The sequence below is a fragment of the Staurois parvus genome, unplaced genomic scaffold (assembly GCF_062004578.1).
Source record: "Staurois parvus isolate SC_StPar_1 unplaced genomic scaffold, SC_StPar_1.0 ptg000154l, whole genome shotgun sequence".
NCBI lineage: Eukaryota > Metazoa > Chordata > Amphibia > Anura > Ranidae > Staurois > Staurois parvus.
The window spans coordinates 16,963,770-16,981,642 of NW_028317950.1; the positions used below are offsets into that span (position 1 = coordinate 16,963,770).

General features: G+C 40.2%; 1 protein-coding gene across 2 annotated transcripts in view; it reads right to left on the reverse strand.

Annotated features, from left to right (window-relative positions):
• Window positions 1-17,873, reverse strand: part of CCDC180 (coiled-coil domain containing 180) — a 115,039-nt gene that overhangs the window by 76,682 nt on the left and 20,484 nt on the right. For both annotated transcript variants that reach the window (XM_089675121.1, XM_089675118.1), the window contains exons 4-8: window positions 15,571-15,659; window positions 5,067-5,176; window positions 4,847-4,975; window positions 2,226-2,336; window positions 1,575-1,670 (exon numbers count right to left, since the gene is read on the reverse strand). In XM_089675121.1, the coding sequence (XP_089531247.1) occupies window positions 1,575-1,670; window positions 2,226-2,336; window positions 4,847-4,975; window positions 5,067-5,176; window positions 15,571-15,659 (535 nt within the window). The remainder of the gene's footprint in view (window positions 1-1,574; window positions 1,671-2,225; window positions 2,337-4,846; window positions 4,976-5,066; window positions 5,177-15,570; window positions 15,660-17,873) is intronic.

Consider the following 17,873-nt stretch of genomic DNA (forward strand, 5'->3'; position numbering starts at 1 on the left):
GTCATCCCTGTGCTGTCCGCAGTCTCTGGTCATCCCTGTGCTGTCCGCAGTCTCTGGTCATTCCTGTGCTGTCCGCAGTCTCTGGTCATCTCCTGTACTGTCTGCAGTCTATTAGTTCAGAATTTTTTTTTTCCTGTTTTCTGCCTCTAAAACCTAGGTGCATGTTATGGTCAGGTGCGTCTTATGGAGCGAACAATACGGTATATCATATAGGGATACCTTTTTCACTTTTACTATGTACAGCTGTAATTTTTCATGCAAAGCCTTAGCAGGTTCCAAAACTATCCAATTTGTTAATATAAGAAATGTATAAAGCGAGCGCTATCCAGTCAGCAGCTGTGCACTCAAGGTAACCAACATAGACCATACTGTAAAATCAATAAATAAAATAGTGCAGCGCTAAAGTAATGATTCAAGTAAAAAAAGGTGGAAGTAAACACAATAAATAAAATTAGCAATATAAATGAGCGCACTTCAAAGATCCAATGAGGACTAATTAGCACTGAGGCAACCAGATAAAACATAAAGTGCAATGCTCACCAATGATATAATTAAATATGCTCAAAGACCATATAAATGAATAAATATAACATGTAAATCGTAACAGTGACTGAAAATATATAATTATATGGGGCAAAGTAATCCGTGTTAGAGACTAGATAGTGCCCATATAGTCCCAAAAGCTTCAATCGGTGCTTGTGCTTGCACTTCCTCTGATGATGTGCGTGTGCACGTAATGCGTAAGGAGGAGCCTATTCACGCCGTGACGTCACGCCGTCAGAGCATCGTGGAGCTCCGGCGGCCATCTCTATTCAGGGATGGTCAGTCCAAACCACTTTGTAATACTTGTTTATAGATGCATCCGTTTTAATTCTTTAATAAATGTTTTATCAAATCTACTACACTTTGGGCATTCTTCCTTTTTGACCCCTTCTGGGGAGCATTCATTTTTTAGACGCCCAGTACCAGTCCATTGACTCCAGAGAGAGGGCCTCCAGTTAACCCTTGTGAGCTGCACCCACCTATCCCTTAAGGGGAACTCTGGACACCCCTGGATCATCAACATTTAAAGTCCCGGTACGCATCCACCTTGAGAGGGAGCCTTTTCTACATACTAGCCCAGATGACTACCTTATAGTATATATAACGTGCATTAACATTGCGCGTCCGGTGAGTGCGCATTTCTTCTGTTTTCACAAGCACCGATTGAAGCTTTTGGGACTATATGGGCACTATCTAGTCACTAACACGGATTACTTTGCCCCATATAATTATATATTTTCAGCCACTGTTACTGTTTACTTTATATTTATTCATTTATATGGTCTTTGAGCATATTTAATTATATCATTGGTGAGCATTGCACTTTATGTTTTATCTGGTTGCCTCAGTGCTAAGCTGCTAACTAGTTCTCATTGGATCTTTGAAGTGCGCTCATTTATATTGCTAATTTTATTTATTGTGTTTACTTCCACCTTTTTTTACTTGAATCATTGATTTAGCGCTGCACTATTTTATTTATTGATTATTTAATTTGTTGCTTGAAATTGACCACCAGCTGTGAAATGACTTACCATAGCTTCCTTATGAATAAACCTAAACACATCAGAAGGCATGAAATAGCAAATCCCTGTCAAAAGTGTTGTGAATTTCTTCAAAACATCAGCAATCTAAAAACATAAACATAATTACATATGTGTTAGCATTTGCACCTAAAAAAGAAACAACAGCAAAGTTGGGGAAGAAAAATCCCTAACACTTACCAATACTGAAATATTAACACAAAGCTATGTTAAAGTAGAACTAAAGGCATTTTTTTATAAAGTAAGAGAGGGTTATAATCCGTCAGGTTTTTTTTTATTGCCATCTGTGTTCTATTGGGGAGATTTCCCTTCATTTCCTGTCCCACAGCTAAAATAGGAAGTGAGTGGAATTCCCTCCATACTTTAACACTTTACTTTATACTTTAACACTTTTGCTATTATGATCAACTACAGAAAAGCTGCAAAACCTTTCATAATGAAACGGCTTCTGAAAGCCCCCTTTGTCACATCACATGACCAAAAGCCCATGATGTTGGTCGTGTAATCTCTGCTGAAAGGAGGATCAGTCAGTCTTAATTTTGTTCCGCAACTTCTACAGAGATCACATCGTTTACTACTGCCCTCAGTTGTTATACATCATCAAAATGGAACCTCTTAAATGGGTTAGAAGTATATACTCACCAGATCTGCACGTTTCTCTTCTAGATGAAACAAAGTGTCCTCTGTGCGTCTGATCCACTCTTTCCTGTAAGATGATTCTTCAACCACATGATCCCAAAATTCATTTAAAAACTGAAAAGGTAATACAAATCCAGTATAAAAAAAGCAGGAAACCCACCAACATGGCAATGTTTGAATTTTCTGAGCCATTTCTGGTATATTGTTGAATGCTAAATATGTAGATTGGATGCACCATATGTTCCACGTATGTACAGTATCTGCAACCCCTGTCTGCTGCTATCATGTACTGGGCTTGAAATGAGGATGTTAGATGCCATCTCCTGCATTAATGACACTTTTCAGCAGCAGAGGTGGTGATACATACTTTAGTTGCAAGAAGTATCCATTATATTTAAAAGATTAGTGTTGATGGTTGAACATCTTATTTACCTGGAACTTTGCCTGTTAAAGGATAAGTTCACCTTTTAAAAAATATTAATAAATACACATTTTTTTTCAGGTAAAAAAATTATGCATTTATTTTTTTTTTCTAAGGAGTCTGCACAGCATTGCACTCATGATCAGCAGATCGCAGGTGCAATGCCAGCCTCCTGCAGACTCTCAGCATAGTTGTCTGCCCAAGCCTCCAATACGGGCAGACAGTTACTTGAGAGCAAGAAGATCAATGAACTAAGAGGTTATCACATCCAATCACTGGCTAAATCTTGCCGCCTCAACCTCTGCAACATTTCCAGAATTCACCCCTTCCTGACTAATGACACCACAAAACAGCTTATTCACTCCATGGTTATTTCCCACCTGGACTACTGCAACTCCCTCCTCGCTGGCCTACCCCTACACAGGCTATCCCCCTTTCAGTCTATTATGAATGCTGCTACTAGACTAATAAGGACTAACTGCTGCCCCTCTCTGCCAATCTCTTCACTGGCGTCCACTAGCCCAACATGTAAAATTAAAAATACGAACCACAACAAACAAGGCCATCCACAACATCATCCCCAGCTACATTACCTACTTCATCTGTAGATATCGCCCAAAATCGTCCTCTCTGCTACTCCCAAGACCTCCTTCTCTCCAGTTCCCTTGTTACCTCCTCTCATGCCTGCCTCCAGGACTTCTCCAGAGTCTCTTCAATCCTCTGGAATTCCCTGCCCCAGTATGTCCAGTCATCTACTACCCTGTCCACCTTTAGACGATCCTTGAAAACTCATTTATTCAGGGAAGCCTACCCCATCTTCACCTAAGAACTGTACTTGAGTCACCTCCAACAGATCATCCCCTGCAGCTGTTACCTTTTGTACCACCTCCTCCTCCCGTTAGATTGTAAAATCCATGAGCAGGGCCCTCTAACACCTTCTGTATTCAACTGTATTGTAATTGTACTGCCCCCCTTATATTGTAAAGCGCTGCGTAAACTGTTGGCGCTATATAATAATAATAAAGATGGAAGAGGATATAAAAAGATGTCCAAAGACTTGAATATGCCAGTCAGTACTATTCAATCACTTATAAAAAAAGTGGAATATTTGGGGATTTCAAAACACACAGAAGGTTTTTCTTGTATAATATGATTGTATTATTATTTTGTATGGCGCAATCTAATGATTGATGGGCACACCTAAGGATATCATAATACATGTTTACATAAAACAATTTTTGAGGTATATATGTGCAGCACAGTAAATAGTGAGTGAGTAGTCACCCCAGGACAGGAAGTATGTTACTGGATCACCAGTTGAAGTTAAAAGGGTTATAGGGAGGTGCACAGATGACTTGTCCACAAAGATTTTGCCAGTATCCACGAGCCTATAATCCAAAGTCTATGAAAACTTTGCCTTTGTGCCGTGTTCTGTACGATTAAAAGAAGAAGATTAATACAGCCACCACATCGAAGGACTGGTTAGCTGTAGTTTTCTACATTCTTGATTTTTGGTTTAGATACAATGAAAAGATGAAACCTAATTGGTCAACAGTCTCAGTTCTGCAGAGTGGTTGATTGCTAAGGACAATGCCTCTGCTGCAGGGCTGTGGCTAAGGGGGTACCACCAGGCCAGCAGGAGGGCCCAGGCAGCTGGGTGAATCAGATGTGGGCATGGAGGGTGAATGACACAGCGTGGGGGCTATTACTGGAATTGATCCCCTGTATGGCTCTCTCTCCGCAGCAGCTGATACCTGGTTTCTCCTCTCCCTCCCGCTTTCAGCTACTGCAGAGAGAGAGCCAAACAGGGGATTGGTTCAAGTAATCCCCCCACCCTTAAGCACCCATCACCCAAACTGTGTACTATAGGTTTCTCTCTTCTTCCCAGGTCCCCCTGTGTGCCCCCAACCCCACAATGCTGCCAGGTTCCATCCTCTCCTTCCTACTGGCAGCTGCAAGCACACAATTGGATTCCTCAGGATGGAAAGTGGGGGAAGAGCCCGGCAAATATGTTAATTTACCAGTCATTTTCTTTCATGAATGAACACGAGTGATAGGTACTGATCACTCACTGTGTTCATTCATAACTGAGGCATAGTAAACTGTGTTTTTTTAAGTGGGGGGCCTGTCAAGTTGGCTGTATAGAGCCCCGTAGTTTCTGATAGCAGCCCCGCTCTGCTGTAAAGGTGAAGGACATATTTACCACCATTGTGAGGGACCTGTTGTCTTTCCTTTCTTCACACTGCTGGAACAACGAGTCAATCTTTCTGTCAGACTCTGACATATATCCTTGGAGAGCCCTTCCAGCCTTCAGAACTAAGGCCTCCATTTCCTAAAAAAAAAAAAAAAATGCAAGGTTTACCCATGAAGTGAAAAACAAGCACATCAGAGAGCTTGCGCAGAATCATTTATTACTTTACTACCTTGCTGATGTCAGCTAATTCCTTATGCAGATCAGAAATCGCCTTCTTGTGCCGTTCTTGTCTGTTTGTGGTTATTCGCTGCAAGATGTCACTGTCTCTCTTCTCAGGAACTGCGTAAGGGAGAAAAATTATACTCAAAATGAAAGGGACTCTATTATCCAAATAATATAAAGGATATAAATTCTCTGCACAACCTATATAAAAAAACCCAATTACAAAACCTGTGTATAAATTAATGTTGCCGTAATTTACCATAAGTGACCCCGCAAAACAACCTATAAATAAACCATAAACCTGGAGTGCTCTGCTAAATTAATACATAAAAATACATATATTTCCTCCTACTAGTATAAATGTTTTTCATCTGAATATGATATGCAAACAATTGCCACCACCTCCTGTGATTTATTAAATTCAACCAATCTGCAATTTTAAATTATATCCACTAGCATGCTTCAATGTGTGTGTAACAACTGTAACACACCACTATATAAAATGTTCATCCAAAGATTAAAGGCCCCCTCTGGATAGCACTGTGTTCAAAGTGATCAATACAATTTTCTATGTGCGTTCCTGAGCGTCTTAGTACGACGTTTTCCCAAACGTTTTGGAGCTTTGGCATTTTTGTATTAGCCAATAGAGAAAACTACCATCTATTAGATCATTTGTTGCTACGTGGTTCTGCTTTCAGCTGCTTTAAAAATGCAACAATCTGCCAGAATCGAGCTACAAAGGTAGCCGCAAAGGGAGGAGAGATTTTGTCATATGCTGTATCCCTGATCAATCTTTTCCTATTCCGATGCCCACCAGGACTTAATGGGTTCCTCAGATGCAGGACACCTTTTGGGTAATCCTGACTTTCCTCTGGCTCTTGCTCAGTGGAGGTCAACCTGGGTGGCTACGGTTCGGCCTCAATCTACTTCTTCTAGCATCCCTTGTGGGTTTTGGTCTCCCTTATCCCTGTTTTTTCTTAACCTACTTCACTTTACTATCACTCACTCTCAGTTGTTCTTAGCTGAGGTTTTGGATCTCTAGAATTTCCAGTTTTATTGTACTTGTTGCACTCTTGCATGTTCCCTCAGCTGTGTCTGGGCTGCCTTGAGCCTATTACTGTGGTTGTTTACTGAATCTGTTCACCCATGCCTTTTGAAAATAAAGAATTAAAAAAAAAATAGCTCCAAAACTTTTTTGAGCTTCAGGTGTTTTGTAGTGGAGATGTGAACCACTACCATATAGAATAATTAATTTTTTATCCCTCAACATTTTGAAGCTTTGAGGTCCAAAATGCTCAAATGTGAATGAGGACTAAACAAAGACAACCATAAGAAATTTTCATGGTACCAGATGGAATCAAATCACAATACTCTATTATGTGTTATACTGAAAACATGAAGAATACTGATGCCACTCGAAAGTGTACAGTATCTTCTTTCACATCTACCCATCAAATATACTTGACAGTCAATATATCACAATAATCATAGATAAACAAAACAAATCTGCACTAGGTGATGAACCAAATTAAAAACTTACAAAATTATACATAAGCAGCACTCAGTGATTGTCCAAATACAAAACAACAGAAGAGTGTATATACTGTACATAAAACCCATTGTTCTGCCCCTCTAAATATACTGTATATGAACCAACAAAAGTTCAAGAGATAACCAAACTATAACATAACTCAATACATAATATCTCAATAAATATACACTGGTAATGCATAAAATGTCCCACAATCACAAACAAATATATTAATATAAATACAAAATAATTCATAGAGTCCATACACAGGTCTCCATTCAGCACTTCTTTACCTGAAGATGGAATTTGCTTCTATTGTGGAGTTTTTTCCTTTCTATTAATATATTTGTTTGTGATTGTGGGACATTATTTTATGAGTTTTTAATCACCGATTTGTTCACCGCTATATACAGGGGTTAGACAAAAAAGTGGAAACACTACATGATTTGCAGGTGTGACAGAGAACACATGTTTTGCGTTCAAAGTGGAAGTGATGTAACATTCTTCTTCAACAAGTAAGAAGCCTCAGTTTCGTCATTCACTGCATGCGCTGAAGTTGCCAATTGATTTGCCGTGTCACGAGGTAAAGAGACAAAAGGACAATGCGCAGGATTGTGACCCGGAATAAGAAAACAACTGCTGCAAAAGTGACTGCAGAGCTCAATCTCAGTCCCGTGAAGATAACCACTTCTGCTTACGAGACAATGTTTTCCCAGAAACTGTATATGTCGTCATAACCTTTGATACTGTACCTCATGACACAGCAAATAAATTGGCAACTTCAGTCACAGAGGCACCAGCTAACAATTTGCCCTCTTTGAAAATCAGTAAGCTCTGACATGACTCTATTACTAGCAGCGCATGCAGTGAATGACGAAAGTGAGGCTTCCCACCTCTTAGCTAGGTGGGAAGCAAAAGAATGTTAAACAACTTTGAACGCGAAATATGTCATCACTTTCACACCTGCAAATCATGTAGTGTTTCCATTTTTTTTGTCCAACCCCTGTATTTGAGACATTGGGGGAGATTTACTAAAACTGGTGAACACAGAATCTGGTACAGCTGTGCATAGTCAACAATCAGCTTCTAAATTCTAACCTGGAAGCTGATTGGTTACTAAGCACAGCTGTACCAGATTCTGTGTGCACAAGTTTTACCCCATTATGTATTGCTATGGTATAGTTTGGTTATCTGTTGCACTTTTGTTGGTTCATATATATTTAAAGTGGAAGTGCAACAGGTTTTATGTATATGCATCACAATAATTGCAAATACCACAGTATCTATATGTAACTAAATGAGTTAGGTTTATTTAATAGTACAGATATTAGGTACGTACTGAACAGTAAGAAAGGCTGTGAATGGAGTGGCCATGCACAAGGCTATTTTTTAAGGCTCATATATATATATATATATATATATATATATATATATATGTGAATTATAAATATACAGTCCGCACACCACTGTATCTTTTTTGCTAGATGAAAAAAAACTTTATCCTCCCGGTTTCGCCCAGTAAGGGTGTAGTCATAGGGGTCTCTGACATTTATTGCGAGCTAGCAAAAACACAAAACAGAATATGGACTATATGTTTATACATTCTGTGGAAAGGAGTAGGATTCTGGAGAGCATTGCACCTATGGCCGTGTTCAGCTGTGGAGCTGCCTGGAGTGGTGTCATATGTGAATATAAAAAGAGAATGAGAGAAGTGTCTCTATTTCCCAATGGCCAAAGATTCCTGCAAAAAATGTTAAAGTAAGGAAATGAATTAATCTTCACACATAACCGTTAAAATCTTTTAAAGCTGATCTCCAGCTTTACTGTCACTTAAAATAGTATGTTTGGGCCAAGCTGGCGCAAACAAACTGTTTTGTACACCAACAGGTGCGTTCATTGGGCACGAATTATAAACTTTATGTAGCCTTACATACAGTACATATAGTATAGAGCAGGAGTAGGCAACCCCCAGCACATGTGGCATGCGACAGCATCAAGGACGGCACCCGAGGGGAGTCCATGGAGACCTACCTCCCAAACAATCAAGCTGGCCAGTGGCTGCATACAAAGGAAGCAGCACGGCTAGTGCCTGCCCACCTCTGTTCCTGCTGGTGTGGATTTCTGCATTGCTCTCTCCACTCTGTGTCGAGTCGGCTTCCCCAGGCTTCTTGTTCTCACTTTGAAAGGGTAATTATAGTCAGTATTTTCCTTCTCTGTGGTACAGTACTCTTTTAGCCTGAGCTAGCTCATGGCCAGGCTTTTGCTATCGGTGTACCTGCCCTCCCACCGAACATTTCTCTCCCACAGCATCCATGCGCCTGGCTCAGCTTGGAGGGGATATAGCCAGAGAGGTTTACCTTCAAATGGCTTTTAACCCCTTCCACAGCAATCTTTTATGAATAACTCAATGCAACAAAGGATTTAATGGGAGGAAGAAGGGTTTTAAATGCTGCAGCTGCTGTCCACTGTCCCCCCCCAATCCCTGACAGTAGTATGGGGAGAGGTTCCCTGTACTAGCTGTCAGATTTGAAAACAGTGCAAATGAGAGGCCATATGACCGCGTCATTCATTCACAGTGTTCTGTGGATTAATGAACTGCAAGTCCTGAAAGCTTTACCAGCTGTCCCGACAGCTTTACTGTAAATCCCAACAGCTTTACCAGCTGTCGGCTTGTAGTGTTCAAATAACTACTACTGCTTGAATCTTCCTGTCAGTATATCTGCTTGCCCGTACATCCTGTAGGAGACCTGCATGGCACCAGCGATCTTCTGATCACTGGTACAATGCTTTATAAGCACCTGCAGACAAAAATAATAAATGCACATTTTTTTGTATGCATTTATTATTTTTGTGCAAAAAGTGAACTTAGCCTTTAAAGGCTTTTCTGACATAACAGCTATTGGGAACTACTAATTTAGGCTACAATCAAACAGGCATTTAGCCACAGTACGAATGGTAGTGGCAGGAATCTGTTGATTCCTGCTACTGTTTTTGACACCAGTTAGCAGTTAGCTGCAGCCACCAAACCCGTACAATATATATATATATATGACAAGTTACTGGCGGCTGCAACTATTTGTGACTGTTCACACTCTCAGTGATTAGCCACGGTGATGGCTGCTGAACACACACTTTGTGCACATTAAGAAGCAATCGCCACAGGTAATTGCCAGTTGGGTGAACAGCCATGAATAGCTATGGCCTCCGGCAACTTGTTGTAAAAGTGTACTGTACAGGCTTGGTGGTTGCAGCTAGCAGTTAACGGGTGTCAAAAGCAGCAGCAGGATTTAACAGATGCTTGCCACTGCCATTCACCATAACGTCCGAATAGAAGGAACTACTACATTAAAACAAGGTTTGGTAACTGCTACTTTAGAATTTCTATTAGGAATTACAACTTCAGAACATATATTGGTAACTACCACCTTGGAAAAAGGAATTAGGAACTGCAGGAATTGGGACTCATTGGCTGGTGTTCATTTCTGGAGCATCTATGTGTTTTTTGAGTTGCAAGGGTGCAGGTGGTGATGGTAAAGGTGCAGATATTTGGGTGATCTGAGGCCTGAAAGAACAGAAATTGAGGCTGATCTGGGTTGTAAAAATCCAGGAATTAGGGTGAACTGAGGTCTCGAGGTGCAGAAATTGGAACTGATCTGAGGTGTGAAAGTGCAGGAATTGGAGCTAATCTGATTTGTGAAGATGCAGGAATTGGAGCTGATCTGAAGTGTGAAGGTGCAGGAATTTGAGCTGATCTGTGGTGTGAAGGTGCAAGAATTGGGGCTGATTTGAGGCTTGGAGGTGCCAGGAATTGTGGCTGGTTTGAGGCTTGGAGGTGCCAGGAATTGGGGCTGATTTCAGGCTCAGAGGTGCAGGAATTGGGGCGATCTGAAGTTTGCAGTTGCAGGAATTGTGATCAAAGTTCTGGGGGTTCAATAATTGGTGCTTATCTGAGGCCTGAAGGAGCAGGAATTGGGGCTGATCTGAGGCCTGAAGGCACAGGAATTGTCACTGGAGAATGGGGTGTGAAGTTGCAGGAATTGGGGTGAGCTCAGGTGTAAAGGTGCAGAAATTGGGACTGATCTGAGGCCCAGAGGTGCAAGGATTGGCACTGATCTGGGGTGTGAAGGTGCAGGAATCGGAGCTGATCTGAGGCATGAAGATGTAGAGTTTGTGGTGAGCTGAAGTGTGAAGGTGCAAGAATTGGAGTGATATGAGCTGTAAGGGTGCAGGAATTGGAGATGATCAGAGGTGTCAAGGTGCAGGTATTTGCGTGATTTAAAAGTGTGAAAATGCTGGAATTGGGACTAATATGAGGTATGAAGAAACAGGAACTGGGGCTGATCTACGCTGTAAAAATGCTGGAATTGGGGTGAACTGAGGCCTGGAGATGCACGAACTGGTGTAACCTGAGGTGTGAAGGTACAGATCTTGGGACTTATCTGAGGTGTGAAGGCACAGGAATTGGGGTGATCTGAGGTGTGAAGGTGCAGAAATTGTGATCAGAGTTCTGGCGGTTCAGGAATTAGAATTTATCTGAGGCCTGAAGGCACAGGAACTGTTTCTGAGGACTGGGATGTGAAGTTGCAGGTATTTGGGTGAGCTGAGGTGTGAAGGTACAGAAACTGGAGTGATCTGAGGGGTGAAGGTGCAGGAATTGGTGTGATCTGAGGAGTGAAGGTGCAGAAATTTTATCTGATCTGAGACTTGGACGTGCAAGAATTGGGTCTTTTTTTTTAATAAATATTTATTAATTTACAACCACATACAAATAACAGTCACCTTTTGCAATAAAAAAGGATATCCATGCAATATCTTCCCTCTAACATATTATCTAAATCCCACTTCCCATCCTACTTCCCCTCCCCCTCCTCCCTTTCCCAACCCTCCCCCTCCCCCCAACACTCTGCGTTTTCCCTCCTCTTCTCTTCCTCCTATATTGTTTCTAATTTTCATTTCAAGGGGTATTACATCTTCATATATTTCACTTTTTCTCTGTACTCTTCCCATTTTTTCCATTTTCTGTAATACATCTCCATCTTATCTATATGTGTATAGTACAATCTTTCCGTCCCATAGATCTGATTCACTCTAACCATCCAATCCTCCTCTGTCGGCACTTCCTTTTTTTTCCAAAACCTAGGTATCAGACTTTTCGCTGCACTCAAATAATACCACAGCCCCAAATCCTTGTATATTTTCACTGGAAGCTCTGTATTATGAAGAAGACATATCTCGGGATCTAATATTGATTTCAGCAATCTTCCCTACTAAATAAACTATTTTCTGCCAAAACACCTGTATTTTTGAACACTCCCACCATATATGATACAACGTGCCCACCTCTCCACACCCTCTCCAACACAATGGTGAAATCTCTGCATTTATTCTGTGCTCCACTTTCGGTGTGATGTGCCATCTTACCAAACACTTATAATTTAATTCTACTTCCCGCATACTAATATTTTAATTAATCTAAATATTTTCCTTTGCTGTACCTCCTCCATTTCCCTCCCCATATCTCTTTCCCATTTCTCTATGTATATTGGTTTTGTGCTAGTGTCTAAGTCAGTGAATATTTTATATATTTTAGCAATTCCATGTTTCCCATCACCTCGTGCTTCTAACAATCTTTCAAATGGGTTCCACTCTTTCCTAGTTCTCAAAGGTTTCGGGAGACTCTCGAAGAAATGTATCAGTTGGGTGTATCGTAGCCCAGCCATTCTATTAAAAACCTCTCCCTTTTTCTTCTCCAGCTCTCTATATGATCCCAATTCCTCACCCATCATTATATCTCTCAATTGCGTGTCCTTTTTTATAATCCATTTCCCTGTAACATCTTCCTTACCTGGGACAAAATATTCTGTATTCCTTAGTGGCATTAACTGTGAATTAAAAACCCATCCCTTTTGTCTGTGTATTATTTCCCAAACTCTTAAAACATTAGAAGTGTACAAACTTGTGTTAACATCTAATCCCCTATATTGTGCGGGCACCCATATAATCTTACTTAAATTTGTTCCACTCAGTGTATTTTCAATTTCAACCCAGCTTTTCCCTGGATTATGAGTCCAGTCAAAGATTCTCGCGATTATTACAGCTTTATAATATCTCTTAAAATCTGGTACACCTAAACCCCCTCTCTCTTTAGGTCTTGTCAATATTTCATAACATATTCTAGGTTTTTTATTCCCCCATATATATCTCATTATCATTTTTCTAAGTTCTTTGAAATATGCCTCTGGGAGTTTGATTGGTACCATTTGGAATTTATATAAAACTTTGGGCACAATTACCATTTTTAGCAGGTTTATGCGACCATCCAAGACGGATTTCCACCTCTCAATCTCTTCACCTCCTCCTTAAGCTTGTTTAATAGTGAAATATAATTAACTTTATACAAATTTTTAGTTGAGGCTGACAGTTTTATCCCTAGGTACTTTAAATTCTTTTTCTCTCCAGACAAAAGGGAATTCTTCTTGTATTTTTTCCTTTTCACTATTTTTAAGGTTTATATTTAAGATTTCAGTTTTTGTTGGATTAATTTTTAAATTTGATAATTCCCCATATTCCTTCAATGTCTTCATTAAGTTTGGGAGTGATATCCTGGGATTTCCAACATAGAACATCAGATCATCCGCATAGGCCGCCACCTTATGTTCTCTATCTCCTATCCATATTCCCTTTATATCTATGTTCTTCCTTATCGTAGATAGGAGTGGCTCCAGCGATAGAACATACAACAATGGAGACAATGGGCATCCCTGTCTTGTTCCATTTGACATCCCGAAAAGCTACGATCTTCCTCCATTAACCATGATAGCTACTGTAGGCCCAATATATAGGCTTCCAATCCACTTTCTCATTCTATCTTCCAACCCCAACATCTCCAAGGTATCCATCATAAATCCCCAATTCACTCTATCAAATGCTTTCTCGGCGTCAATTGACAACAGTACCACCGGGGTTTTCCCTTTTTTTTCCTTCCTGAATAAGCAAAATTGATCTCAAACCATTATCTCTACCCTCTCTCCCCGGGACAAACCCCACCTGGTCCCCATGTATCCACTCCGGCATCAAATCCCTCAGTCTATTTGCCAATACCTTTGCGTACAATTTAGTATCTATGTTTAACAACGCAATTGGTCTATAGCTTGTACACTGCGAGGGGTCCTTATCTTCCTTATGAATTAAAACTATATTAGCCTGCAAAGATTCTCCTCTTATTTCCGTCTCCCCTCCCAAAACATTCATGTATGTCTTCAGTTTGGGTATCAGCAACTCTTCATATTTTTTATAATATTTTACAGTATATCCATCTGGGCCTGGACTTTTCCCCACCGTGGCACATTTTAATGCTGTTTTTATTTCCTCTTCCGTAATTTCTAATTCCAGGGAGATCAATCGTATTTCACTTAATTTTGATAGACCTGCATTTTTTAAATATGTTCTTCTTTTTTCCCTATTTAATGTTTCAACTTTATTTAATGTATCTTGGGGGATGATGTTATACAGCTTACTGTAATATTCCTTGAATACACTAGCGATGTCTTTAGTTGAGTGAACCAATTCTCCCTTGGAGTTTCTTATTTTTTCTAAATAATTCCTATTTTTCTTTTTCCTTAACGTTCTCATTAAATATTTTCCCGGCCTATCTCCCCATCTATACCTTTCACTTATTACTTTATTAAAAAGAATTGGGTCTGATCTTAGGCCTGGTGGTGCTAGAATTGGGGCTGATTTGGGGTGTGAAGGAGCAGGAATTGGTGTGATCTGGGGTGTAAAAGTACAGACACTGGGTGATCTGATGGGTGAAAGTGCAAGCACTGGTGTGATCTGGGGCATGAAAGTACAGAAACTGGAGATGATCTTAGGCCTGAGGAAACATGAATTGGGCCCGATCTGGGGTGCAAAAGTGCAAGAATTGCGATTATCTGAAGTGTGAAGATATAGGAATTAGGGATAATCTGAGGTATGAAGGTGCAGGAATCGGGCCTGATCTGAGGGGTGAAAGTGCAGGTATTAGGGTGGTCTGAAGGGTGAAAGTGCAGGAATTGGGGTAATCTGAGCTGTGAAGGTGCAAGAATTGGGGTGATCTGAAGTATGAAGGTACAGGAATGAGGGCTGATTTAGGGTCTGAAGGTGCAGAAATTGGGTTTGATCTGAGAGAAACTTTATTAGGGTGACCACTATCACCTCACACCTAATTTCCTACTGTATATTTTGCAGAAGTCCTTGGTTGACATACTCATTTCAACCTTACCATACTTACCTCACAGTACATGTATTCTGGAAAAAGAGTAAGTTACCATTTACCATCCTTGAAAGTTACATAGTTAGTCTGGCTGAAAAAAGACAAAAGTTCAATGTTTTCTTACTATTCTTCAAATAGCTTACAGCATTTACTGTATAAAAATTCCTTTTCGTGATTGAGAGTGTAAAGCTGCCATTTTTTAAAATATAACTGGCACTCTCAATTTCTTTGGAAAAAAATTTCGGCACACTATGCTCAAAAAGTTGCCTACCCCTGGTATAGAGCTTTGTGATCTGACCGCGGGAACACACACATCCAGTTTGAATTAAAAAAAAAAAATTTAGTCAGGCTAAACTGTGCTCAGCCATTCATAGGCCGCTTTGTATTCTCTGAAGAAACACAAAGCTTCCTCTGATTTGCCAGGTGGATGGCATCACGATCTCTTCCTTCCAGTTGTGGAATGGAATATTTGAACGCCACAGCTGTAACACAAGGATGTATAGTGTATGTAGATGAGGCTACATACTGTTTCTACAGCGCGCCCAACAAGCGCACTTATTAGTGAAGAAATAGTTAACTTACCAACTATTTAAACATTAAACTATTTAATGTTAGACACAGCAGCACTCCCGGAAAGTATAAAAAATATATAACCCAGCTATTAAAATTATTTCATTTTTAAGTAACAATATAAGATCATGAATCCTGTAAAAAAAAGGAGAACATTACCAATAATGTCACAAAGACCTCTCACTTCTCTTGCTGCAATTTCATCTTCACTTTCATGTACCTTCCTTAAAGCTGATGCTGTTTTCTCCCTGATGAAAAAAGCAGACTTTTAGAGTTTTTTTAAACATCAAAGAAAATAATTCCTAGAACTAGTGAAGAAGACTAGTCTTTATACATATATAGTGTATATTACATAGCCGCAGCCAATTAACCCATGTATAAAGAATAGTCAGTGACCCACAGGTTTGTGACATTAGGTTGGATAAGATGGAAGGCAAGACTCTAAGAACGAAGATATCCTAGTAATTTTGTTAAAAAAGAAAGGGATAAATTATCTTGATATAAGAATAAATGTTTGAATTCTCATACAGTGCCATTCACCTCTCAATTTCACCCTTATTCTAGTTGGGTTCTAAATAAAATTATAAGACACTGGTACATTTTAAGCACTAATTTTCCACTTGTGCCAGAGTTTAGCACCCCCCCCCCCCCCCCCTTTACCATCTTATTAGCGGGAGAGCACTATATATGATAGGCTAATGAAATCAGATCAATATTGTCCTCCCAAATTACCTCTTACCTTTTTAGGTCCACATCATTTTGGCTCCTATCCTTGTCTCAACTGTATTCAGTGTGATAGTATGATCAAGGGAAAATCCTTCTCTCATCCACATTTAGGTTATAATATACCTATCAAGGATCATTATACCTGCCAGTCATCGTTTGTGGTTTATTTAACAAAACGTCCATGCGGTTTGTTATTTATAGGAAAGACTACTCAAAAAGTAAAGGATAGATTAGCTAGGCATAAATACTCCATTAGAAACAAACTTACTAAACTACCTTTAGCTAGACATTTTGTAGAAAAGGGTCATTCTGTTTCTCAACTTATATTTATGGTCATTGATGGAATACCTAAAAATAGATGCGGGGGCAATAGAGAATTATTGTTGAGACAATGGGAATTCCAGTGGATTCATCGCCTAGACACATTAACCCCTAAAGGACTGAATTCAGACTTTAATCTGTATTTTTTTTCTTTAATTTGTATGAGAATTAACTTTTTTCCATTATTGTGCATATATATATATATATATATATATATACACATACATACATACATACACACACACACACACACACACACACACACACACACACACACACACACTATATTGCCAAAAGTATTGGGACACCCCTCCAAATCATTGGATTCAGGTGTTCTAATCATCTCCATGGCCACAGGTGTATAAAATCAAGCACCTAGGCATGCAGACTGCTTCTACAATAATTTGTGAAAGAATGGGTGACTCTCAGGAGCTCAGTGAAGTCAAGTGTGGTACTGTGATAGGTTGCCACCTGTGCAATAAGTCCATCTGTGAAATTTCCTTGCTGCTAAATATTCCACGCTCAACTGTTAGTGGTATTATAACAAAGTGGAAGCAACTGGAAACAACAGCAACTCAGCCACAAAGTGGTAGGACACGTAAAATGACAGAGCGGGGTCAGCACATGCTGAAGTGCACAGTACGCAGAAGCCGCCAACTGTCTGCAGAGTCAATAGCTAAAGGCCTCCAAACTTTGTGTGGCCTTTAGATTAGCACAACAGAGATTAGAGAGCTTCATGGAATGGGTTTCCATGGCTGAGCAGCTGCATCCAAGCCTTACATCACCAAGTGCAATCAAATGCGCTGGATGCAGTGGTGTAAAGCACACCACCACTGGACTCTAGAGCAGTGGAGACATGTTCTCTGAAATGACAAATCATGCTTCTCTGTCTGGCAATCTTATAGACGTCTCTCGACTTGGTGGATGCCAGGAGAACAGTACTTGTCTGACTAAATTGTGCCAAGAGTAAAGTTTGGTGGAGGAGGAATTATGGTGTGGGGTTGTTTTTCAGGGGTTGGACTTGGCCCCTTAGTTCCAGCGAAGTAAACTCTTAAGGCGTCAGCATACCAAGACATGTTGGACAATTTCATGCTCCCAATTTTGTGGGAACAGTTTGGGGATGGCCCCTTCCTGTTCCAACATGACTGCACACCAGTGCACGAAGCAAAGTCCATAAAGACATAGATGAGCGCGTTTGGAGTGGAAGAACTTGACTGGCCTGCAGAGTCCTGACCTCAACCCCACAGAACACCTTTGGGATGAATTAGAGCAGAGACTGAAAGCCAGACCTTCTCGTCTGACATCAGTACCTGACCTCACAAATGTGCTTCTGGAAGAATGGGCAAACATTCCCACAGACACACTCCTAAACCTCCTTATAACAGGTATCCTGTTTCTGCATTCTTCGCATGTGA